The sequence below is a fragment of the Natator depressus genome, chromosome 6, assembly GCF_965152275.1.
Source record: "Natator depressus isolate rNatDep1 chromosome 6, rNatDep2.hap1, whole genome shotgun sequence".
In the NCBI taxonomy this organism is placed as follows: Eukaryota; Metazoa; Chordata; order Testudines; family Cheloniidae; genus Natator; species Natator depressus.
In genome coordinates this window covers 77598520-77625588 of record NC_134239.1, presented here as the reverse complement: position 1 = coordinate 77625588, position 27069 = coordinate 77598520, and the positions used below count along the sequence as shown (strand labels likewise).

The window sequence follows — 27069 nt, the reverse complement described above, 5'->3', positions numbered from 1 at the left end:
TTTAAAGCTCTCCTCTGAACTTTCTCCAATTTGTCTACATCTTTCCTGAGGTGTGGTGCCCTGAACTCAATACTCCAGTTGAGGGCTTATTACTGCAGAGTAGAGTGAGTGGAAAAATTACTTCTTGTGTGTTCCTTACAACACTTCTGCTAATACAACTCTCGGCCTGCGCCGCTTCCAGCAGCTCCCATTGGCCTGGAGCAGCGAACCACGGCCACTGGGAGCCGCAATCGGCCAAACCTGCGGATGCAGCAGGTAAACAAACCGGCTCGGCCAGCCAGGGGCTTTCCCTGCACAAGCGGCGGAACAAGTTTGGGAACCGCTGGTCTAGGCTATATTTCCCTAGTTTGTTTATAAGAAAGTCAAGTGACACAGTATCAAAAGCCTTGCTAAAGTTGAGCTATATCCCATCTACTGCTTCCCCCCTATAATGTGCTCTTCCAACAAAAAAAAAAATCCAGATTAAAAAGACAATTCTTTTTTACTTTATCTGTAAATAGAATTTGTTAGATTTGACACACAACTTTCAAAAATTGGAGTAAGATTTTCAGAGACCTAAGCATTTGCTACGTCAGTCCAGTTTCCAACATAAAACTGCTACATAACCTGGAAGTCATGAGCAGTACAGAATTAGAACTGTGGGTGATCTTGCAGGCCTAGACTATTAGATTGGCTCATTCAAACAGACCTGGCAGGAAGTTTGGAGCTCTAGTCTGATAGACACTAGACATATACTGAAAGGGATAAGCTTGGTCTCTGCCAACAAAAGGAGTCAGGCTCACCATACTGGGAACATTGACAGGATCGCCCTGCCACATACATGCTTTTATTACACAGTAGATATGCGTATGTATTGTAGCAATTGTTCCATGAAGGAAATAAAACGTGTACGACGAAAAAACAGCATGCTCCCCAGAAAAAGGTGTACAAAAGCCTACTTCTGAACATGTGAGACACAAAAAAATGTGTACAAAAGCTTCATAAATATAGTAGTAGTAATACAGTATATTACAGTGTATCATAAATATACCATAGCAATAGTCTGATCCTACCTTGCCGGTGGACACAAATCAAACTGTGTCACATAAGCTGAATTTATAACAGCAAAATCTTTCATGTTCTTCATATACAGATGGACCAAAATAATATCTTTCAATTCCAATCCCTTTGAATTCATATTAGCTGCCAGAAAAAAAATAATACAGCTGTTAAAGATAGAACATTTGAAATGTGCACAGAAAGATAGCAGAGGCATCTTATGTTTGTCCAAGAAAATCAAATGATAATAACCTAACACTTACTTAACATGACTGAGTGCTTTACTAATATATTACTTTTCCCCTTACAATAATCTTTGATGGTATAGCCTTATTTTTTATTAAGTGCTTTTTTGTGTTAATTTTATCTGATAAAACATAACTGAAAATTCTTCAAACCTGAACTTATACTTGCCTTAAGAAAATACACTGTATCTTAATAAATACATATATATAGCAGTCTACATTCCACTGTGCTACTGTAAAAAATAAAAATAATGGATAGTAGAATATACTACAATTTCCAGCAATTTATCATACACTTGCTGGAGATCAAGCAATGGCAAATTCAGCATAAGTAAAGGGGTGTAAACGGTTGGAGAGACTAAAGGAGCTGGGGGTGATATGCGGAGGGGTGAAAGAAGGACACACATATTTGGTGTCAGAGAACAGATAAACTAGGTTCAGGATAAAGGGGTATGGGTGAGAAAATGGACTCAGCCAGAGCTGATTGTATAGAGGAAGAAGAATAAAGTTAAGGGAGTTAACAGGATGCAATTTAGAACACACATTTCCATCTTGAGCACCTTATCAAAATTTGTGGGACACTATATTACTGTGTGGTCCTCATATTCTGCATTTAAATCTCAAGAGCTACAGAAGCTAAATTAAGTACAAAGCTTTCTCTGAAAAGTGTGAAAGAATACATAGGATCCCATATGACATGAGTTAACTGTTACGCAAGCCTCCCTTCATGATAGTTTTGGCTATATTGCCCTTTAAAGATATAGACTGGACATAGATATTTTCGTTCTAATTAGCAAGTAGGATGAGAGCATAAAGATAATGTGCTGAGTGAGGCTAAAGTGAAAGCAAATAGTTTTCATGTAAAATGTCTCCATTCTTTTAAATATTCAGAGACAAGATTGTGAGCTTACACAGAGCTCTTCTTTAGTCAGCTAGGAAATAAGTGCACTTTTCAAACCTCCAGTCAGTGGAACATTTTTGCCAAGCATTATTTTTTTCTCAAGTTACAGTTTAACATGTGTGATTTGAAACATATTTTTGGGGAGGAAATACTGGGCTAAACTGAAAAACTAATCTGATTGATGTATAACTGTATTTGACCGAGTTCAAAAAAAGGGAATTTATTTCTTAATGTTCATAATTCTTAACTTCGTTACAAAAACAATTCACTTTAAAAAAAAGATAAAAAGGTGAAATCCTGCTCTGCCCTGCAAGAGGAATTATGCATGTGTGGTGGGGGGAGTGGGGAGATGGAAGTTTTCTCCCAATACAGAGGCAAGGCGCTGCTGGTGACATGAAGGACTGTGTCTGGTAGAAAGAAGCTTCACCAACTGTGCCTAACTACCACTCTCTACCTACACATCCACACACCATTTTCTTAGCCCACCTACAAATCCTCCATCCATTTGTTCATAGAGATAGCCTCCACAGAGCTTATATCCATGATACACAAAATAAGTACATGGTATTTCTACTGAGTTTGGGGCCTTTCACTGCCATCTAGGAGTCTGTAGGATTTGGTCAGGTATGACTCAGCCTCATTGGGACAGAACCACCTTTGAAGTGCAAGTACATAAGAACATAAGAACGGACATACTAGGTCAGACCAAAGGTCCATCTAGCCCAGTATCCTGTCCTCTGACAGTGGCCAATGGCAGGTGCCTCAAAGGGAATGAACAGAACAGGTTATCATCAAGTGATCCATGCCCTGTCACTCAATCCCAGCTTCTGGCAAACAGAGGCTAGGGACACCATTCCTGCCCATCCTGACTAACAGCCATTGATGGACCTATCCTCCATGAATCTATCTAGCTCCCTTTTGAACCCCATTATAATACTGGGCCTTCACAACACCCTCTGGCAAGCAGTTCCAGAGGTTCACAGTGCGTTGCGTGAAAAAATACTTTCTTGTGTTTGTTTTAAACTGGCTACCTATTAATTCCATTTGGTGGCCCTTTGTTCTTGTATTATGGGAAGGAGTAAATAACACTTCCTTATTTACTTTCTCTATACAACTCATGGTTTTATAGACCTCTATCATATCCCCACTTAAGTCGCCTCTTTTCCAAGCTGAGAAGTCCCAAGCTGAGAAGTCCCAGTCTTATTAATCTCTTCTCATACAGAAGCCATTCTATACCCCTCATAATTTTTGTTGCCCTTTTCTGAACCTCTTCCAATTCCAATATATCTTTTTTGAGATGGGGCAACCACATCTGCACGCAGTATTCAAGGTGTGGGCATACCATGGATCTATACAGCAGCAATATGATATTTTCTGTCTTATCTATCCCTTTCTTGATGATTCCCAACATTCTGTTCACTTTTTTGACTGCTGCTGCACATTGAGTGGATGATTTCAGAGAACTATCCACAATGACTCAAAATCTCTCTCTGGAGTGGTAACAGCTAATTTAGACCCCATCATTGTATATGTATAGTTAGGATTACGTTTTCCAATATGCATTACTTTGCATTTATCAACATTAAATTTCATCTGCCATTCTGTTGCCCAGTCACCCAGTTTTGTGAGATCCTTTTGTAGCTCTTCACAGTCTGCCTGGGACTTACCTATCTTGAGTGGTTTTGTATCATCTGCAAATTTTGCCACCTCACTGTTTACCCCTTTTTCCAGATTGTTTATGAATATGTTAAATGGGACTGGGCCCAGTACAGATCCCTGGAGGACACCACTATTTACCTCTCTCCATTCTGAAAACTGACCATTTATTCCTACCCTTTGTTTCCTATCTTTTAACTAGTTACCAATCCATGAGAGAATCTTCCCTCTTATCCCATGACTGCTTATTTTGCTGAAGAGCCTTTGGTGACGGACCTTGTCAAAGGCTTTCTGAAAATGTAAATACACTATATCCACTGGATCTCCTTTGTCCACATGCTTGTTGACCCCCTCAAAGAATTCTAGTAGATTGGTGAGGCATAATTTCCCTTTACTAAAACCATGTTGACTATTTCCCAACAAATTATGTTCATCTATGTGTCTGACAATTTTGTTCTTTAGGATAGTTTCAAGTACTAGAAGTACAAGTACCAGAATGCTATTTTATTTATTTAGAGAGACAAGGTGGGTAACAATATCTTTTATTGGACCAATTTTTATTGGTGAAAGAGACAAACTTTTGAGATTCTGAAGAAGAGCTCTGTGTGGCTCAAAAACTTGTCTCTCTCACCAACTGAAGTTGGTCCAATAAAAGATACTGCCTCACCCACCTTGTCTCTCTAATATCCTGGGACCAACACACCTACAACTACACTGCATACATTTATTTATTAATGGATGACCTGAGTAGGATCCTTACCCTGAAAATGCACAAGAAAGAACATCAATACAGTCTGTACTGTGTAATACATCCAACTCTGGGCCAGCTCATTGTGTTGGACAATGCCAATTTACAATAGCTGAGGAACTGGCCCTCTATAGATAACATTTACTATCGTAATTTTTGTCTCCTTCCAAAAACTTTAATGTAAGAAAAGTTTGAATAAAAAAATATATCTTCAAAAAGTAAATAAATGGACAAAGTACAGCACTAGATTCCCTCTTTGGGTTTTGATATTATGGGCTAGGACTATCATATGTTTCATGAATTCCAGTAGCAAATTTCCATTTCTAAATCCTTCTGGCAAAACTTATCTTCTTTAGAGGTGATTAAATCAATTAACCTTGCAAGGAGTAAGTTAAAAGGACTTGTGTATGCTCCATTCTCCCACCATGATAGAGAACAGGCTGAAGTCCTAAGTACATTGCTAGTAAGAGTTCAGGAAAAGGCTCATGCATACCTGCACATGATCAGTTTAGCACTCAGAAAAATTTGGCAAAGAAACATATTGTGGTTTCTTCAGATGACAGGATCATAATTCATTCAGCTTTCCCCACCCTCCACACGAAAAGGCAAAAACCCCACAGGAAATGTGAGCGTTGACATTTACTACCAAGGATCAAAAAGCTACTATTTTGCCAGAAATGGAAAACAATACAGCAAATACAGTAAATACAAGTAATATGCTGAAAGCAATAGGCTACTCAACTAGCCAGTGACACAATAAGTAGGTTTTTTAAAAAAACTTCTGAGGGATGGCAAGGCAAAAACATATAATGTTTGGATTGGCAGATATCCAAACAAATAAAATGAGAACCAAGGAAAATGTTATAGAGCCCCTTTGCTTCAATTTACAGATTATGCCCAAAAGATTTACGCTAAACACTAGTGCCTTTAACTACAAGTTTGATTACACCCTCTTTGCTGATTTCCAGGCTGTTAAAAACTAGCTTAAAGGCCATCTAGAAAGCATGACTTCTTTGCTTTCTAAAAATGCTAAAGCTTCTTTATCATTCTGTATTCATTCATGAACTCAGCTGCACAAGCCAAATGTAAAGATTTTATGGGCTAATATATCACAAGAATTCGTGAAAAAGAATACAAGCCTAGCCAAACAGTCACTAAGAATGATTTTCGTTTTTATGAATGAAAAAGAAGCCTGCATAAACATTCTTTATTTAAAGTTTAAAATGCAAAAAGACTGCAAAACAAAATGGGAACATTTTGTTTTATATGTCAATATCTTGTAAGAGTGTGACAGAAAGGAATCTGGCTTCCATGATTCCCAAGACAGCAATTTTTCCTTTGCATTAAGTACATAAATGAGATTTACTGCTACTGACCTAATCCTAGATGCCAAAATGTACAAGAGCAACAGCTTTCTGGAAAACTTATTTAAAAATTATTGTGGTAACAAAAGCACTTTACCAAGCAGACGGCATCTAGAACATACATGCACAGACAGACTACGTATACATTATATCTAGAAAGGTACACATATAAACTGTATATATTCCATTACATAAAAGTGTAGAGTTGTCTTCCACAAAGCTGGTAAGAATATTTTGGAAATAATTCTGATATAATGATTTTATCCCCTATCCTTGCTTTTTAGGGTCTTCAAAATCTGTGCACATTACAATGTATTCAATATTAAAGTTAGCAGTCTTAATAGCATGGTGCCAGCCTGAGGAAAGCCTGAGATTGTAAATTTATAATCATAAAGTTATCGAAACATAAAAATATATCAGCTCTTTACTTTGCACTGTATTTAAAAAAACAATTGGTTTAGTGATAAATAATGGCTCAGATTAATAAAGCACCTTGGAGGGAAGAAAACGCCTCCTGAGCTGCATCTTGAATACTCCTTCCTTCTAGTGGAAGAAAGCGGGCAGTGATGCCTGAAACCCACTGGTAACCACTTAGGGATTTTCCAGAACATTCTAATGGCTTCCCTAAAGGAATGAAAGAAAATCAATCTGATTACAAAGACAAAAGATATCAGATTAAGGTTTATCAGAGAAAATCTTTTAAACCAAATTGTCTATGCTCAGGAAGAAAAAACTTTTAGAGCAAAATCACAGATTATTAGATCATCTTCAAAAATGATTTACAGACTGTAAGATACAACACAACTATCAAAAGTAAATGTGCAGTCATCAGCATTTCCAAATGGAACCTGACAAAATCATCTCCCACAAATTTTCTCCAGAATATACTCTTTTCTTAAAAATTGCATTATCTAAAGTATTATTTGTCAGTCTTGCAATTTCAGTAGCTATACCACCTTATCTATGGGAGTTAGGTGCCTAACCTGCTAAGGCCCTTTTGAAATTCCATTTAGGCCTCATGCCACATTTTTTGATGCCTAAATATCTTTGAAAACGTTGGCTGCTAGGCACTCAGAAGTAAAACTGTCAATTTGAAAATGGGACTTGGGCACTTTTGAAAATTTTACTCTAAAAATACTTCTTGAATTAACAATTACAGGAAATAGGGGGAGGCTATTTTCTGCACCTTACTTGAACACAACATTCTCCCAATCAGTGTTGCAATGGTTGCATATTCCCATTAATGCAAGGTGGAGTTCTTATTTGTTTCTAAAATGTACATGATGCCTTATAATACGGAGGAAGATGAAGGGTGAAATTCTGGCTCTATTGAAGTCAATGGGAGTTTTACCCTTGAAGTTAATGGGGCTAGGATTTCACCCAGTCTCTTGTCTCAGAGCTGTAGTCTAAGGGCGTGAATCTGCACTCTCCTGCTTGTATAGTTCAAGCCCTGCTCTGTGGATAGCTATATCCGTAGACCATATCTGCAGATTGCAGATCAGATGCAGATACAAATTTTGAACCCAAGCAGGGCTCTGTGTATAATACCTCTGCCCTTATGCAAGTGAATGCAACTCCTTGCAGAAGTAACTATTTGCAGAAACTGGCTCTAATTCAGATAAATAAGATTCAGAACATTACAGTTCAAACGCTAGGAGGCATGGACATGTCATCAAGAAGGATTTCAACATTGGTAGGTTGTACTGCCCATTAACACTAATGCGAATTACGTGTATGAATTCACCCATGTATAAATCTGAGTCAATTGCCTCCAGATAGAACAGCCTGAGTCACTTCTGAGCACAAGAAGCTGCATGGACACCAAATGAAATTGTGAAAGTAGTCTGATTGAAAAGAAAGTTGTAACAGTACCACTTTCACATTCCAACCACAAGAAAAAGTACATAAGGGACTTTTTGGTACACTGAAAATTGAGGCAGAGCAGGCTATTTTATATTTTTAAAAGATGCAGGGACTGGGGGGAGTGTGTGTGATTTTTTTTAAGCCACCATAACCTTTTCTCCAATCCAATTAATTGAAGGTTAAATTATAAAACAGATTAAATTACATGGACAGAGGCGGTATTGTGAAAACTTGGTATTTTCTCTTATAAAAAACTGACAAGGTTATCCTATCAAGAAGCAGGATCAATCTTGGAATTAATCTCAGACGCATAAGTATAAATATTGTATGTCATCACCCAAGATGATCTCCTTGTGCAGAGACAAAAAGTTTCTCCTTATATGCATTATCCCAGATGCATTTTTCCTTCAGACTGTCTGGACAGCAAAAAGATTACAAACATTCACCAAACAGAATTTTTTTTATAATGTTTAATATTATGTTCCACAAGAGTATATGAAATAAATATAACCCCCTCTCCTAATGACAGAGAGGTATGCAGGTATTCAAAACTCACTGTATTGCAGAGAATTATGTTCCAATAATTTCCAGATGATAGGAGGGGTTTTCTGTGGTCCATCTTCCTCAGATACAGGTGCAATACTATCCTCATTACAGCTGACCTTGCAAGAACAGCTACAGATCATAAATTTGTCTGAAGATTCCTCCTGATTGAAACAAATATTCTGACATAAGCAAGCAAATATTGTGCTAGGCTGTGGTAAAGAGTCATGTTCAAAACCTAAAAAAACCCAAACCCTTAAGATTTTTACAACAAGGAATATTAACTGTGACAGGGCCAGGCCAGATGCGAGCAAATCCGCCAATAAGTGCAGGACCCACCAAGGCAGAGGAGGAACTTTGTCACATAGCGCTAAAAAGAAATTTAATCTTAGGACCAATAATGGAGGAAAGGCAAAGGATTCATCATTATCTGGACTGCAAAAAAGCACAATACAATATGATATTGTTGATGTGAAGTATGGAATAATAATGCAGATTCAGCAACGTAAAACAACAGATGTAAGGAATGACGATATTCAAGGTAACAAAGACAAGACAATACTGTAACAAATAAAAGCTATGCCACCATTATTGAGTACAGATATACTTTACCAGAAGTAACGAATTCAGATATTCCAAAGCCACGAGGAACTATAATAACCATCTAATCTGACCTCCTGTTTAGGCCATTGAACTTCCCCAAAATAATTCCTAAAGCATATTTTTTAGAAAAATGTAAATGTAAAAACTGCTGATGATAGAGAATCCACCACAACCCTTGTTACTTTGTTCTAACTGTTAATCACTCTCATAGTTTAAAACATACACCTTATTTCCAGTCTGAATTTGACTAGGTTCAACTTCCACCCATTGGACTGTGTTATACCCTTCTCTGCTAGATTGAAGAAACCCTCCTTTAATTCTTTATTAATAGAGTTCTGTATCGGCCGCTCCACCATCTTGCCCAGGATTGGTGTCAGGGTGACAGGCCTATAATTACCCAGGTCATCCCGTTTTACCCTTTTAACATATTTGTATAACATTAGCTTTCTTCCAGTTTTCTGGGACTTCCCCCAAGCTTCATGGACTTATTGCAAATCAACATTAATGGTCCAGCAAGCTTCTCAGCCATCTCTTCTAAAATTCTCGAATGCAAGTTATCTGGATCTGCTGATTTAAAAATGTCTACCTTTAGTAGCTGCTGTTCAACACCCTCCTGAGATACTACTGATAGGGAAAGGATAGTGGTACTATTCAAAGGCAGGCAGGAAAATAGAAAGATAGAACAGTTATCTCTGACATTAAAATATTTGACACTGAGGTCTAGGAAAGTATAACAGGAAAGTTAAAAAACATGTTTAGCATGTTCTAGAGACTGACTGGTTGACTTCAAAAAATGAATGTATCCTAAAAATACTCATTGGACTGATCTAGTGAGTCCACAAGCATCATCAATACCTATTAAAATCCACAGCATGGATTACACCCCTGGAGAACAGCATCTTCCAGAATGTATAAACTAAGGGTTTGTCTACACTGCAATTAAAAACCCACAGCTGGCCTCAGGCTCGCATGGCTCAGACTAAAGGGCTCTTTAAATTGCGGAGCTCCAGCCTGAGCCCAACCATCTGCACCACAATTAAATAGCCCCTTAGCCCGAGCAACATGAACCCAAGTCAACGGGCACGGGCCAGCCATAGGTTTTTGGCTGCAGTGTAGATATTCCCTAAGGGTAAATTCTTTTTTTGTGTTGTTCAGTATAATAGGAAGGAAAAAAAAAAAAGCAAAGTGCCTACTACTGTACCTTGATATAACTAGCACTCTCTCCAAAATTGTGAAGGACACCCTAATTAATGTATCTGCAAGTACTCCTTAGACCCAAGGAAGCATAATTAGTTGGCTTAGGGTCATGACCCACTGCATCTTCATGTACTCTGTGTTCAACAGCAGATACTGGATGCGAAGAAAGAGTGTGCATGGTTCTCATTTTTTGAGCAACGAAAGAACCATTGTACGCTGTGTTTTTACCAAGTCCTCCTGAGACACCCCATTCTGTACAGCATGGTGACTCCTAGACACTTGGCTTTGCTAATACTGCTCCTCTCCATCTAAACACATCAGTGATGACCTAGGGTAGAATTTTGCCCATAGTCTTTGACTGAATATTACTATAGGCATTACCTCCATATGCTATTAATTCATTTGCTGCTCAATGGCCCATAATTTTAAATGATTTTTTTCCTACAGTGTGCAACTTATGCAACTATGTACATTATTGCATTTTTATTACACACTAAATCTACAAAATGAGGAAAAAGCAGAATAAAGCAAGATAAAAAAGGAATACAAAAAACAATATGAACAATTCTACAGTCTTCTAGCATAGAATTGGAACCTGGTGAAAATATCCTGTAAGCATGCAGACAAATTACACACTATATACTGAAATACATACATCAAACTACATATAATCAAATTTATGTTGTACAGGGAAGCGCTCAAAACTTGAAAATGCCAGAATTAAGGTTACTGGTCTAACCTTAAATTGGCTCCTCTGTGCATCTCACCTTTGAACATCTAGCCCCTTCAAGGTGTCTCAAGCTAGGCATCCAAAAACAGAAACACCAAAAATCAGTAGTCACTTTTGAATATTTAGGCCATCATAATTAGCCAAATAATCTCCTTTTTGTATGTTTCCTCTCTCCTAAAAAAGCCCCCTCCAAACACCTATGATATAGTTCATTTCAGCATTAAAGTGCTTTCTTTAAGTTATGAGGCTGATCCCTAGCAAACTCCCCCTCCCACACACACGCACACACACACACTGGCTTGGGTCAAAAGTCTGCATTGAGAACTCCACATTTACATAAATGTCTGGCTTCACCAGGGAGTAAAAGGATCCAGCTAAGTGAAAGCAGTATGTTTGGAAATTCTCAGGAAAGGTCAAATTACAAAAAGGTCATTATCTAGGAGAGGAACCTTAGCCCTAGCTGCCTCTAAAAAGGCTCAAGGGGAATTTAGCAAGAACTGCAGACACTAAAACTATGCTCTAAGAGGAGCTGACGCTCTTTGATTGGAACTCATTTTATTCATTCCTCCTAGGAAGGTGTAAAAGACGGGGCAATAGTCTATTTTATGTGAGCCAACTGTACATTATAACAAGTCAACTGAATGTAACATAATAGTGGCAAGATGAAGGCTGCAGCTAACATAACATAACATATACACTCCAAACATTACATCCATTACAACATACTAGCATCCAACAGTATCCATATCTTTTCCCATTAATTGAACAAATTCTACCATTTTTGTGGGTAGTTCTGTTTTGTTGTTGCCTACAGGGCTACATGAGACCCACAACCCCTCTACTATGTCTAGAAAATAAAGGGGTAGGATTCTCAGACAGCATGTAAGTAACACTCAAACTAGATTGCCCCTCCACGAGCAACCACAAGGGAAACAGTGATGTTCCAAGAGCTGCCTCCTTTCATATATGTCTATAAACCATGCAATGCAACCAAGCAGAAAAAGGTATTACTTTTTCTGCTAGTATGTAATTAGTTTTGCATTAATTTACAGTTGCTTTCTCTGGCATTTAGCATTGGAACGACAGTGAATGCAGGTTAAAACAGTGTTACCATGAAATTATCCAGTCCTGAACTGTACCTGGATGGCCTGGTTGTGCCCCTTCCTCCTACCCCTTATATAAGCATGTGCAAAACCATCATAATACCAGTGCCAATATCGTGGTGTTGCTCTTGGTTTTGCCCCGAAAACAACTTGTCACAACACTTTCTCTTCCTTCTCCTCCAAAATGTTGAATTTCTGCTAAAAAAAGAACATGTTCCTCTCGCAATTAGAGGTTTCATGATCCATCATGACTATGAATATATAATTGAAAGGAACGAATTTCCCCTTTCCAATGATATAATCCCTTTATCATCTACAAAGGCTAGAAACAAACTAGCTTCTTTAAAGTCACTATTTTATAGGTAGAAAGCTCTTTTAGATGATTATGAGAGGTTTGTTATAATTTTCCTCTGCTTTCAATCCTGTATGGTTGAATTTGTGGTACGAAGGCATTTTACAAGCGAAGGGATATAAAAACAGTACCAATTGCATTTTTAATAACTCTCTATAGCAGCGGTGGGCAACTGAAGGGATATAAAAACAGTACCAATTGTACTTTTAATAACTCTCTATAGCAGTGGTGGGCAACCTACAGCCCACTGCTTCCCGCAGCTCCCACTGGCTGTGAATGGCAAACCACGGCACACTGGTAGCTACGGGGGGCCGTGCCTGTAGATAGTCAATGTCAGCAAAATGTCTTGCGGGCCGCAATCAGATTACCATGATGGGCCACATGCAGCCTGCAGGTTGCCCTCCACTGCTCTATAGCATACACTTTTAAGTAAATTTCTAAACACCCTTTCTGTAAAATAAGCATCATACACATAATTCATGATGGCATGGTGTGGGATATGAAGATTATTTGAGCATTTGCTCAGGATCACCTGCAGAATTCTCTTGTGACTCTGATATTTATGAATAATACAAGCATCCCAAACTTAAGCCAAATAAAACCTTCATAACTCCCACCATTGTCTTCCTTCTCTTCTAAATATATTAATATCGATAAGGTTATATGTATGTGTGTGTGTCCACACATGTGTACATATTATAGTCCTATCAACATCCATTTACAGATATGGATATACTGAATATAATTACATACATTTACACAAACACCTGTTCATAGACATTCCTTTTGGAAATTACTGTCAAGCTGTAGGAATCGTCTGATGTCACTATAAATACACAAAGGACTGCACAAACAGTTATGCAGTCCTGTTGATTTCAAGGCTTAGGATAAATGGCAATGCCTTTTCAAGGCACAAACCTGGATTACTCCAACAATGCAGGTAATCAATCAGAATCAACACCAGCACAGGTGCAGGCTTCAGCTGAAGCATTAGGTGTGGGACCTGGCACTAGCTTAGGCTATGGGCTCAATGCCAGCATAGGCAGAACTGCCAGATCCGGTTTAGTTGCTGTTTTCAGAGCTAATACAAACACTGGCCTGCCATTACTGCCTACAGAGAAACTAATCTGCCTAGGAGGTTGAAACTTGAAACAGAGGATGATGAGACTGCCATAAACGGACTTACGTTCTACAGATGATCTTCCCTTCTGTGTTTGTCCATTTAAAAATAAAAAATAGTATAGGGTCTTTGTTACCACAAAACAACACTCATGCTCTTTCACGTAAGCAATCTATTTTTTTCTATTGATTACTGTATTTCTCCCCTTTCCCCACCCACTATGGTATGATATCAGTCTAATTTTGGCTCTGAGCCTGAAAACACTTATGCATTTGCTTCACTGTACTCACGTGAGTCATTGTACTGACATAGGACATGAGTAAAGTTATATTAATAGATTCAATGATTATAAAGCCAGAAGAGACCAACATGAACATCTAGTCTGATCTCCTGTATAATACAGACTATAGGATTTCCCTGAATTAAATTCCTGTTTGAACTACAACGTATCTTTTAGCAAAAATATCCAAACTTGATTTTAAAATTTCGAGTGACGGAGAGTCCACAGAAACCCTTGGTAAGGTATTCCAGTGGCTGAGCATACGCATAAGTGTTCCAAAGTCAAGCACACGCATACATGTTTCTAGGTAGAGGCCTTTAGTTTGTAAGCAGGTACCTTATCTTATGTGTCTAAGGCTCCACGCACACATGAGTAGCATTACATGAAACATCAGTAACCGCCAGACTCTTAGTGTTTGTCTTGTTAAGAAACTTAAATTCTCCATCACAGAAGCAGGCATAGAAGCTTGTTACTACCAAAATCTAAAAATGACAGTTCTCCCATTCAATAGCAATCAGAATAGAACAGAGCAGAGAACTCATAAAACATAAGGAAAAATTAAGATAATCTCTTTGTTCCATGCTTTCTAACTTGATCATACTGCTTCTTAAAACAAACATATTGAGGGGGACCACATGCAGCTTCTTTCAGTTTTTCAAGCACTGTGTAGGGACACAAGAAATTATTCTGAAAGATCAGGTTTTTTGTTTTGTTTAATAAAAGGATCTTTTATATTTATAAAGGATGGAAAAGAACTATTCCTTTTATTAGAGAAATAGAGAAATTTTGGGATGGAATAAAGTAGAGGGATATTGTGCACTGGCAGGCCAGATGCCAGCTCTTACCCAGGCTGCAGGCACTAGCTAAGAAATGACAGCCTCATGGCTGGAGACCAGACAGGTCACCTGTGTATTAGTTTTGCTCAAAACAGGCATTAGTCTTATAAGAATGTATTTAGTGTTCAGATTCTATGAAATGCTTGTAAATTGCTGCATGCATTAATCTCACTTCTAACATCTGTATTCCAGGCTGTAAGAAAATAGGTAAGTTTTGCTTTATAACTTTGAAAATCTTTACTCTAAATTTATTAACTCAGGCCTGGGAATCATCCCTCCCCCTCACCTCGGCCCATCCAGAAGGACTATCAAAATCACATGGGCCATCAAAGATTATCGCAATGTAAAGCATTGGTTAATGGCCTTATTGCACCTGGGAAATGCTACATACTGTGGGCTTGGAAGCTGAATGAAGGAAATAAAACAAAGCCAAAGGAAAATTTTCTATTTTTTTGGCTATTGAACTCTGAAGGGCCAGAGTCTCTGAACTGAAGCCAGAGATCCCCAGGGGCTGCCTCTTGGGTCCACCCTGAAAGATGCTTTGCATTGACAGATCACTACAATTCTGTCACTCTTTGGATTTAGAGTGTAACTCTTGTGTGTGTGTATGTTTGCTTGCTTTAACCTGTAAATAATTCTCATTTCTTTTTCCTAGTTAATAAACCTTGAGATAATTTATTAGTGGATTGACTACATATGTTGTCTTTGGTGTAAGATCTAGGGTACCAACTAATCTGGGTGTAAGTGATTGGCCTCTTGAGACAGGAAGAAACCTGAATGTGGTATAATTTTTGGTATAAGTGACCATTTGTCACTAAATCCAGTTTGTCTGGGGGGCAAGATAGACTGGAGAGCCTAAGGGGACTGTCTGCGACTCCTGTTATAGAGATCCAGGAGTTCACATTTGTTACTGGCTTGGTAAAAACTAATTATAGAACACACCACCAGTTTAGGGTGTCTGCCCTATTTTTGACAGTCTGCCCCAAGATATGCACTTACGGTTGTGAACCACTCCAGACAGCATGACAGAAGAGATGCTTAATATGCCCACTAAGCTCTTCAGATAAATCAGTGTACATCGAAAAGAACTTCCACTTCGTTTCTAAGAAAGGTTTTGAAAGCATACCTAGAGCCAGAGTTAGTTATGCTTTTAGGATGTGGAGAGAGAACCTAGATGTGCTGAGGGAAAGGACAAAGGCCAAATGGGCAATAAGACACAACACTCCATGGACGTAGATTGGATTTTCCTTTTTTCCCTTCCCCAGCATATGCCATTGGTAGTCTGAATCCAAGACGAAGAAGTCTTATGGATTAGGTGATGTTTTTAAAGCACGGTGTACAAATAAATGCAAAGCTCTTTTTTCAGCATTCTCAAAGTAGTATTGAAAATGAGAAGCATGATCAAATGGAGATTAGCAGAAAATATGATGCTCTAAGAAGCTGGACAGAAATGGTTTATTTTAGATATAGTTAAATCAAATCTAACATGCAGGATTGTACTTCTATAATACATAAGGCATGGCAACATTTCCCAGACACATTTTCTAGCATTTACAAATATTTTAAAGTTATCCTCAAATTGACTCACTAGAAAGATTTGCTAGCTTTTTACAGAGTCATAAGAGTATTAGAAATTGTTTGCATTGCTACAGCACCTTTCCGCTGAGGGATTTCAAAGAACGTCACAAACAATTAAGTGAGCTTCATCTCATGACTTTGGTTCGGTATGTAATTTACAGAGATGGACTGGCTGGCTTAAAGGACATCATGCCACCTAACAAGCAAAAAACACAGAAGACTATCACTTTCTATCACAGGCGGACAAACAACCACCCGCCTTTCTTCTTTCTACTGCCTGTTACAAGAAGAAAACCACACTTGTCTTTCTTCCAGTTCCGGGATATACCCACCTTAAGGGATAGCAGATAGTGCTGTGAGTTGTGCTACTGGGTGCATGTGAATGGTCCTGCTCAACTGATGCAGGCACTACTGGGACTGAGGGAACAAAACATTCATTTTACAATAATTTGTCTAAGATCAGCACAAGCTATGACTTAGTCTTAAAATCTGAGTATTACCTATTTTATTCAATTATTTCAATCATATTTTTGTAGACAAAGAAAAGTTGACATCTGTACTTTGGCTGTGATTCTCAGCCTGAGAGGTTATCAGAATCCTCTGCTGCTGTGGCAATAAGCCGGTCCAATTTACAAATTCAACGAGAGCTACAACATCCTAATGGAGGTAAGCAGACTTATCATCCTTTATTTTCCCTCAAAACCTAACATTTTCTCCACTTAATTTTACTGGGCAACTTTTCCTGCATTTGAACATGAAAACAAGAACTGCTTATGAAATCAGCAGCCAATAAAATTAGGAGAAAAATGAAGGTGGTGGGGATGTTATAAGGAGGATGTGATTTAAAGTTTCATATTAGGAGACTCACCAGGATTAGAGAAAACTGTTGTCCATTAAAATGGCGTGGTTCTCATTTTTCCAGTGGTATGTGGCATTGGTTTCTATCTCTTGTTATTCACGAGACACTATAACTTAGCAAGGTAACTGCCCTATCTCCAGACATTTTAGCATGCTTTCAGCATGCCAAAGCACTCTAGGATGGTTTACTCTCGCATTATACCCTTTTTACTGATGATTAAACTAGGGAACAGAGAGATTCAGCAATTTGCCCAAGGTCACAAGAGTGTCAGGTACACAGACAGAACCAGTCCCTCTTCAACTTTCAAGAGTCTTTTTTTTTTCTGCCTAAGTGAATTTGGGTGCTTGCGAAAGATACCCCCCTTGACAGTCCTGGAGACTGAAATCCTCTGTTTCTACAGAACTTGCACAGCACAGACAACAATGCTACAAGATTCCCCACACTGCTCCATATGCCTCAGCCCTAGTCTGAAGTGCCTACTTCTAGAAGTGAAAGCATACTTCAGTTTACATTCAATCCTTGGCCTCTTTATAAACATTATAAACAAGGGTGCCAACTAGTGTCATTGTCATGTTATCTTTTGTAATATGGACACATGTCCACTAGGAACTTTACAAAGACCATCAGTGTATTTCACATACCAATGACCAGTTATCAGACAGTAACAATTTTAGCTCACTACCACCTGGGTCAGATTCAAACCAGTGATCTTCTGTAGAAGCATCTGATTTCATATGGGCAAACTATAAGGCAAAATACAATAGGTGAAATCTTGGTCCCACCGAAGTCAATGACAAAACTCCCATTCAATGGGTTTAAGATTTCACTCATTATATGCATGTGACATGATGTTTGTTGTGGGGAGGGGTATGTGTGAATCGATAGCAAACACAACAAACGATGAACAAGTGAAAAGCTTTTTCACATTTTTGCTGTACAAAGCCAAGCTCTTATAGGAGAGGTAAAATATTGATGAAGCTAGATTTCCATGTGATGTACAACACAATTACTGACCTTGTTTTTTTCTGATGAAGTAAATGAGGTCTCCATGGACTATCAAAATGAATGTGCTATTAATAACAATATTATTTTAGTTGTTTATAATAGCCAAGGAAAAAAAGCTTATTTGATCTGTTGATACCCAACGTTTTTATAAAACTTTAATAAAAATATTAAGAAAATTATCTTTTTAGCCTTTTCTGTATCATTGGTAATGAAAAAAAAGAGGGTGGGGAAAAAGCTTTTCAATTATTATGCAAAAATACATCTTGAAATTGCACAGTAATGTATTAAATGAGAACAATGAATAAAATGTTAATCTCCCTCAGGCACAACAGCTCATTGTGCTGCCAGAAACAATCTAAAACAAATTTCCACCCAGTCTTTGTAGTTAAATATGAAGAAATTTATCTGAAGAAAACGCACCACAGAATGGCAAAGAGAGCACAGACTTCTTTTATTGTAGAAAGACACACTACCCAAAATTGTGGAAATGGAAATTGTGGAAATAAAATAGTCAATTTAAAGAATGTAAAATTAATGCCTGTGAAACATAACTAAGAGAAGGGACTTTTTAAACATAGAAATAGAGATGTTATTTCAGGGATGAGATATGCATAACAAATCTGATACTATGATTTATATTAGAGCCACATATCACAGTTCCTTTTAGTATTTGGAAATACTATGCAGTCTATTAATGGATTCTCCAAAATGATTTATAAATGACTACTTTTATATATTTTTCATAAATTTCAAATATTTTTCTCATGCTTTTAATAACCTCTTGAAACTAAAATCAATTTCTCTACTGAAGTACATTTTTCCCATTGTGTAAACACAGTGATTTGTTGTGGTAAGGTAGCTCTCAAGGGCTGAATTACCAACTGATTAAAAAAAAAAATCATGGGTTTTGTACACATAATGGAGGAGAAAAGGTACCGTACTAGAAGAGTTATCAATGGTTATCCATCTTGACAGTGTCATTTAAACATTACGTGGTTAAACTATGCTAAGTTAGTAACATGTTACACTCTTCAAAGATTGACTGCCTCTCCATAGTAACAACTTCTTGAAAACCTAGCTTATAATATACCATGACATAAAATAATCTAGAGCCAAAAGATTCTAATGCCTTTTCCCACAACACCATCATTAGAAAATAAACTATTTTCCTTTTTAACTCTAGAAGATGTTAGTGTATACCAAAATCCAGACCATGCTTCTATAACCCTACCTCTTTAAGAATGTGACAGCTTTGTCTACAATGAATTTGAAATATGATTTGCTATAAAACTGCTTGAAACTGTGAGGCTTTAACAAAATCTGAAACATCTACATAAGAAGGGGAAAAGAGCTTCTGAATAGATAAAAGTAAAATCTTGATCCTTATATAAAATGTAATGCATTTTAATACGATTTTTTGCCTGATTTATGTAAAGCTTTGTGTTTTTCATTTTCCCTAACCTGTCACACTGTAGTGATGTATGATGCATTTTAGCATCAAGTTTGCCATGAGCAATAAAGTCAGTGCCCCCAAAGAAATATTAATATATTTCCACTACTCTCCCTCACCAGAGTTTTCTATTATTCAGCTTATCTGGTTTCACTTCACATAGCTGGTTGACATCATTTTCACAAAGTCTCTCATACAAATGTTTTAAGATTTTACATTTAAAAAATCCCAAACAAGAAATGGATGGGATGAAGCAGGGAGTACCTGCCACAGTTGGAAAGCTAGGAATGAGGTCATTTGGGAAGAAAATAGGGAAACATTTTATCTCTTTGGAGAGACAGAAAGCAAAAATGGAGACAGTGTTGCTTATTGATACAAATATACAAACTGTCTCTCCTAAATAAAGACTATTGGTTCTCTATGTATACTTGAAGTGTTCAAAAGTCACCAGATGCAAAAAAGAAAAAAAAAAACCCAAACACTGTTGCATTCAGTAATTATCCCTGTATATGAAGTAGCTTGACTGATTTTCAGACTGTAAAAATAAACAGAAAAGGAAAGTAAACTACAATCAGCTGCAATACCAGAATCCCCTCTCCTCTCCCGCAAGGAATACCAAGAAGGTTTCAAGCACAGCAGGAAGATCAACAGGCATTTTTCCTCAACAAAAGCAGTCTTCAAGATAGATCTTCAAAGAAAAAATACCTTCATACCGGACACAAAAGCCATCAAGGAAATCTATTATAAATCTATTATCCATATAGCTTACCTGCATTTTAACATTATTTAGTAAGTGTGCCTAAGTTCAATGTTGTAAAATAAAGTTGGTAACAAAAAGTCCTACTTTGATGTATTATTGGCAGCCCTTTACAAAATTCTCAACATGTCATTAATTGTAGAAATATGTCAATATGTTCTTTTTCATCATTCAGAAATATTTCAAATTTCAACCAAATTTCAAAAATACTCTAAGGGTATAGAAGTCTGTAAATGAAATGTTACCATTTACAAACATACAGAAGGAAGAAAGATTTACTACATGTGTATAATAATCAAGAGAAAATGGATGGTAAAATGTGCTCACAAAAAGGAAGAAAACAATGTTGTCTTTGAATCTCATTAGCAGTGCTATAGTCATGGGTAAGAGTGCAATACTCAAGAATCTGTCAGCACACATGTACCTCTACCATTACTAGGGCTCTTACTCCTGCATTGCACACTTTCCATGCAATCATAAGTTAAAAACAAACTGAATCCCTTTGAACTACTGCTAATATTTCTTAAGCTCTCTATCAAGTTTGGCTGGACATCTCTCTCCTTATATGACAGAGTCTCTCCTCTGCAGTAAACTCATTTTACTGTGGGGTCGCTGACTGGAATAGGATTAGGGACTGATGCTTCACCTCCCAGACTTAGAATCATTACTAGCTTGGGTTGTCTACCATATGTGAAATGAGGATCTGGTAGATACAACTCATCTACTGGGAATCAACAGGTCTCTACGATATCTACTTTTCATCAAAAATAGCAATAAGAAAGTCAACCTCACAGCAACTCAATGCTGTTTATAGGGTTTGCTAATACAAAAGTATCAGTTGTGTTCCACAGCATGGGTGGCTGCACTTCAGTGGTTGCACATGTGCTTGGCTGAACAGTGTCTGCTAAGCGCCTTGAGGTTTCAAGATGAAAAAGGCTATACAAATACTACTTCCATTCATTCATTTGGCACAAGTGAGCATCTGTGTTGGGTCACTCTGATGGCAATTCCCAAAAACCAGTTAAAGTACGTACAGGTTTTACAGCAAATAGAAGGACAGAGCCAATAACTTGGATGAAGTCCAAATTGTGAAAAGCAACATAAAAAGGAAGTAGTCCATATGTCTTCACTGTCTATTAAAAGGAACATAAGACTTAGAAAGAGGTACTTACCTTATCTTCTAAGTGTAATTTTAAAAAGCGGAGGTAAGCCACAGGTGCAAATGCATCAGCTGAATGTACAACTACTTGGGATGAGTCCCTGAAATACAGAATCATAAACACCGTATTTTAATGCATGGTTTTATGGATAGGCTATGCCCACTGTCCCTCCACTATTATTCAACATGGTTTACCAACTACTGATCAAGGGTTTTGTTGCTTTTAAAAAAACAGATTAAGAGAAACTCTTTGAGTCATAAGTTTTCGTATAATATAGAAAAAACTCAGCAGACTCCCATACTTTGCATTTTACTTCATTGTCATAAATTTAATTCAGAAAACATAAAACATTAAACAATGGGGGGTTTAGGTCCAGCATCCTTTTCAACTGCAAAATGTGTGGAAAATAAATGCAATTTACACCCGTTTTAAGTCTATTTCAAACTTTCAAAGCAGTGTAACCAGGCCTTAGTGTGAATGAAAATCAGGCCCACCGTACGTACATATAAATGACATGATGACCAAAGCTCTGATGACACAACAGCAAGCCAACCCTTTGCTAGTCAAGAGAACTACTAAGTTTTTATTTTATCAGCATTTTAAATCTTGGGATAAGCTCATTTCCTACTGAATAATGCTCCGGGAATCACTTCCTACAGAATTAGCACTATAATATTTGTCCCACTGAGAAGTCTGATTGTGCCATTTAACTATTTTACACCTCATGTTGAAGGATTACTAGACACAACTTGCTAATGCCAAATGCATTAATGGTAATGGTGTAAACTTCAGATACGCTGACTGAAACTAGTTAATATTTGCAAAAAGAAAAGGAGTACTTGTGGCACCTTAGAGACTAACAAATGTATTTGAGCATAAGCTTTCGTTTAGTTTTCATTTTTACAGTCATAATCTGTCAACCTCCAATTCATAAGAGGCAATATCTATTGCGCCCACCTGCACTGTTTCAAAACTAGAACATTTAGCAATGGAATTAAGACAGGTAAGGGAAAACAGAGTATCAGAAGATGATACAAAAAAATCTCAGAAGGTGTAAGAGAAAGTCATATGCATAAAAATTATCAATTTTTTTTTTTTGTACTCCGTAAAGCTACTGGCCCACAGATAGTTCACTTGGAATTACACTGAAGTAACTAGTCTTTACATTTTCACTAAGGAAGTGTAAGTACAGATACTCTACTTTGTAAACTAAGACTTTTCAGGATGTAATCTATTTACAGAGTAAGTGGAAGATATCCAGGGGTCAAATGATAAAATTAAGTTAGTTAAAGGAAGGTCATTGGTATCAGCTAGAGAAACCAGTGCTTATAGTCAGAACACAACCAATGAGTGTTCTTATTGCAAATAATCCCTAGAACATTTTGGATCAGATCCTCTTAATGAACATAGCTATATAAATTTCCAAAAGGTTATGATCTGGCTTACTGTTATCAGGATGACATTCAATGTAGGTTAGCAATGGCAATATCAGGAGCAGATAGATTTAAGCTGAAAATCCACCAGTGAATTTTACAACTGCTTTGTTCCCAAGGGTTCACGATTTTGGTACACCTGACTAATGTTTTCCAAAGAGACATCTAAGAATGGCAATGGACAAAAAGTGACTGAAAAAATGATATCTTTTTATAGATGATACCTACTTTGCTCTGTATTCAGACTCTCATTTTCTACTTCACTAGCTAAAATAAGTTTTTACTACCAATACTTCAAAAAATTATTCCTGGCTCTGAAGAATTGATACAATGAGAGAGATATGGGTGATGTATTTGTTCACACATCAACAGAATTATTAACTCTAAGTTCCACAGGTATTGCTAAACTGTAAAAGAACCCACCTTGCCATCCAGATCCCAGGTTCAATTTGTAGGGCTGGAAGTTAGAAAACCTCTCATTTACTTGGCAACTGAACAAATTTTATATTGAGTCTCTGAGAGAGAATAAACATGGAACCCCAAGATTCCATTTTTACATAATGATTTTTCAGAGGCGAAGGCTACTTTAAATAAGGGGTTTTCCTGCATGAATAATTAGTTCATGTCATGCTTGGGTGTGACTCTATCCCATGCTAGCCTGGCACAGTCTAACTGTCCATGTGCTGTTGATGCCCATGAACAGTTCGTGAGAGTGCTTTGATCTAGTCCTCTTCGAAATTAAACTAGTTCAAAGCAATCTAGTTGTTCCTTTAGACAAGCCCTAAGACACAGAACTACATAAGACCTCATAGGTGCAGGGATTCAGATCTAGTATATCCATTTAAATAATGCCAACCAAACTGGAAACGTTTGAAAGCATTTGGTCAGACCTGAATGATTTCCTTAAAGAGTTCAGTTAAAAATATCATTTTCCTTTATAAACATGCTTTGGAATTGATCGTTAAAAACTCCTAAGATGATGACATAATACCAAGAGACAGCTTTAGTGAATGAATGCTAATGCATTTTTTAATCAGGATCACTAACGAAATTCCTGATAATGAAATCTGTGGCTTGATTGTATATAGTTATTAAATGAAGACAATAAAATATTCCTGTATGAAAACAAATAATTATCTTTAGTCATTCATTTTGAATTCTGTTCACATGCAAAGCAGGAAGTGGAAACAGATGAAACTCATGCGTGCCATGAATAAAAACATACAATAAAAGATGGACTGTAGGAATGCAACAAGATTTACTGATGATATTCTTGATAAATGTTTCTTGTTTATTGATTAATTTCCAGAAAATATTTGGGGAAGTCTATTTCTTTTCAGGGATATATACATTTCCTACTAAGCAATGACCATAAGGGTTTTTGTTTGTTTGTTTGTTTTTACTGTATTAGGCATTAAATAAGGTCATCAACCTGAAAAAGCTAAGAAACACTGCACTAGAAGAAGGGATCTCAGACCCACATCAAGAAGAATAATGTAGGTACAGTGGGTTTGAACAAAGAGAGTAGAGAAATGGTAGTTCATGGCAGTTGTAGAAGTCTGGTTAATTCTGTGAGGATAAATTTGAGGATGGTCTGTGGTTGGATAGATGGATTCGACTAGACTAGGACAGGAGTGAAGGGAATTCAGGGATATATATACGTAAGGCTGTGAGTCTGTCATGGAGGCCACGGATTCCGTGACTTTCCAGGACCTTTGTGACTTCTGCAGCAGCCGGTGCGACTGACACCAGGGTCCCCAGAGCACCAGCAGTGGTCTTGGGTCATTCCCCCCCCACAACACCAGCAGCAGTCCTGGGCCATGCACGGCTGCCCCCACCTCCCCAGAGCAGCAGTGGTGCCCCCGAGCTGCCCCTCACCCCCCAGAGAACCCAAGATTTTGTCAGGGGTATATAGTACAGGTTATGGACCATGAATTCTTGTTTACTGCCCGTGACTTGTCCATGACTTTTATTAAAAATACCCATCACTAAATCTTAGCCTTATATATAAAGTAACATCTCAAAACCAAATAGCATAAACCCAGAAAATTCGGAGTTAAGGTTAAGCTTCAAGGCGTTCCAAACATGCTAAATTACAGAAATGCAGTTAGGGCACCCAAGCACTGCTCAGTACTGATACCATGACAGAAGAAAATATAAACAATCCAACTAACCCTCCCCTCAAAACCCCAACAGTTTAAAATCACTCTTATAAAGGAAGGCAAGTTACAGAGCCTTCACTAGACTGCCATCATTCTAGACTGTAATAAAGCAAGAATCACTATTGGCAATTTTCTCTTATCCACAAATCTAGCAGATTGCCTTTCTATTCAGAGAGAAATTTGAGGAAATGCATTTTGTCAGACATTACACGTATGATAAAAACATCATCCAGGAAAAATACTACCCAGGAGTCTATTTACTATAATAGGTGGGTTAGATTTTCTCTTTCCATGTTTTGTAGGGAAGACTCATCTTCAGTGTTTTCTGCTGGGATCTACATTTCATGCAGCCAAAGTTTTTTTTTTAGGGAGAAGAATTTGACTAGTTGAGTACATAGGATTTCTGTGACTTTTAAAGTCCTTAGAGGTACTTGTATATGTTCATCTAAGCTTCAAAATTTTACTGAGGTGAAATATATTTGAACTATGACAATCTAACCACCTAGCATCTACACCACCATAGTGAATGGAATAGCCTACCTACTCTCTAGAGTATCTATCAAAATAGCCAAGGACCTCTAAAAAAGCAATAATAGAGTCACAGGTTCATAGATTGTAAGGCCAGAATGGACCATTGTGATCATTTAGTCGGACCTCCTATATAACACAAGCCATAGAATCTCTCCCCGCTCCCAAATTCCTGGAGTATATCTTTTAAAATATCCATCCAATCTTGATTTTCAAATTGCCAGTCATACAGAATCCTCCATGACCCTTGGTAAATTGTTCTAATAGTTAATTACCCTCATTGTTAAAATTTTTATGCCTTATTGCCCGTCTGATTTGTCTAGCTTCAACTTTCAGCCATTAGATCTTCTTATAACTTTGTCTGCTTGACTTAAGAGCCCATTATAAAATATTTGTTCTCCATGTAGGTACTTACAGACCGTAATCAAGTCACCCCTTAACCTTCTCTTTGTTAAGCTAAACTGATGGCGCTCCTTGAGTCTAACACTATAAACACATTTTCTAATCCTTTAATAATTGTGGCTATTCTGTGAACCTTCTTCAATTGATCAACATCCTTCTTGAATTGGAGACACCAGTAGCCGATGTACCAGTGTCAAATACAGTGATAAAATAAACTCTTTATTCTTACACAAGATTCCACTGCTTATGCATCCAAGGATCAAAAAGCTATTTTGGCCACAGCATTGCACTGGAAGCTCAAGTTCAGCTGATTCTCCACTCTACCCTGAAATCTTTTTCAGAGTCACTGCTTCCCAGAATAACGTCCTCTATGACTACATTCTTTGTTCTTAGATATACATTTAGCCGTATTAAAGCCCATATTGTTTGCTTGTGCTCAGTTTACTAAGCGATCCACCTTGTTCTCTGTCAGTGATATGTCCTCTTCATTATCTACCACGCCCCAATTTTTGTATTGTCTGCAACTTTGATCAGTCATGATTTTATGTTTTCTTCCAGGTCACTGAGAAAAACATTAAACAACATAGCCAACAACTGATTCCTGTAGGATACCACTAGAAATCCATCATCTCAGTGATGATTCCCCATTTACAATTACATGTTGCGACCTATCAGTCAGCCAGTTTTTAATCAATTTAATGTGTTCCATCTTAATTTTCAGAGGGGTAGCCATGTTAGTCTGTATCCACAAAAACAACAAGGAGTCCGGTGGCACCTTAAAGAAACTACCCTTAGATTCAGTGCCAAATGCAGTTCCACCAGACCTGAGAGTAAGGACCATAATATAGCCCTCCATATTAATCCTCTCCTCTCCTTAACAATAACTGACACTTTCTAGTAAGACATGAAACCATTTTAACCTCAGACTTGTCTTTATTCAGGCAGGGACTTCGAAGGACTTAAGGGAGTTAGGCACCCAATCCCAATGTGTGTGAGTGTGAGAAAGCAAGCAAGCAAGCAAGAAAAGCAGCCAAACAAATTTCAATGCATTGATGTAAACTTATCTTATGATGTCAATTAACACATTTTATAACAAATGTAGACTGAAAGCTAGCCACTCTTTTTCTGGATGATGCTGTTGTGCACCAATATTACC

The 27069-nt window shown here is 37.5% G+C and overlaps 1 protein-coding gene across 2 annotated transcripts in view; it reads right to left on the bottom strand.

Annotated features, from left to right (window-relative positions):
- The window catches only part of DPH6 (diphthamine biosynthesis 6), a 366355-nt gene that overhangs the window by 192603 nt on the left and 146683 nt on the right, over window positions 1-27069 (bottom strand). For both annotated transcript variants that reach the window (XM_074955773.1, XM_074955772.1), the window contains 4 exons: window positions 21401-21488; window positions 8372-8522; window positions 6445-6576; window positions 1053-1182 (listed from right to left, as the gene is read on the bottom strand). In XM_074955773.1, coding sequence (XP_074811874.1) covers window positions 1053-1182; window positions 6445-6576; window positions 8372-8522; window positions 21401-21488 — 501 coding nt within the window. The remainder of the gene's footprint in view (window positions 1-1052; window positions 1183-6444; window positions 6577-8371; window positions 8523-21400; window positions 21489-27069) is intronic.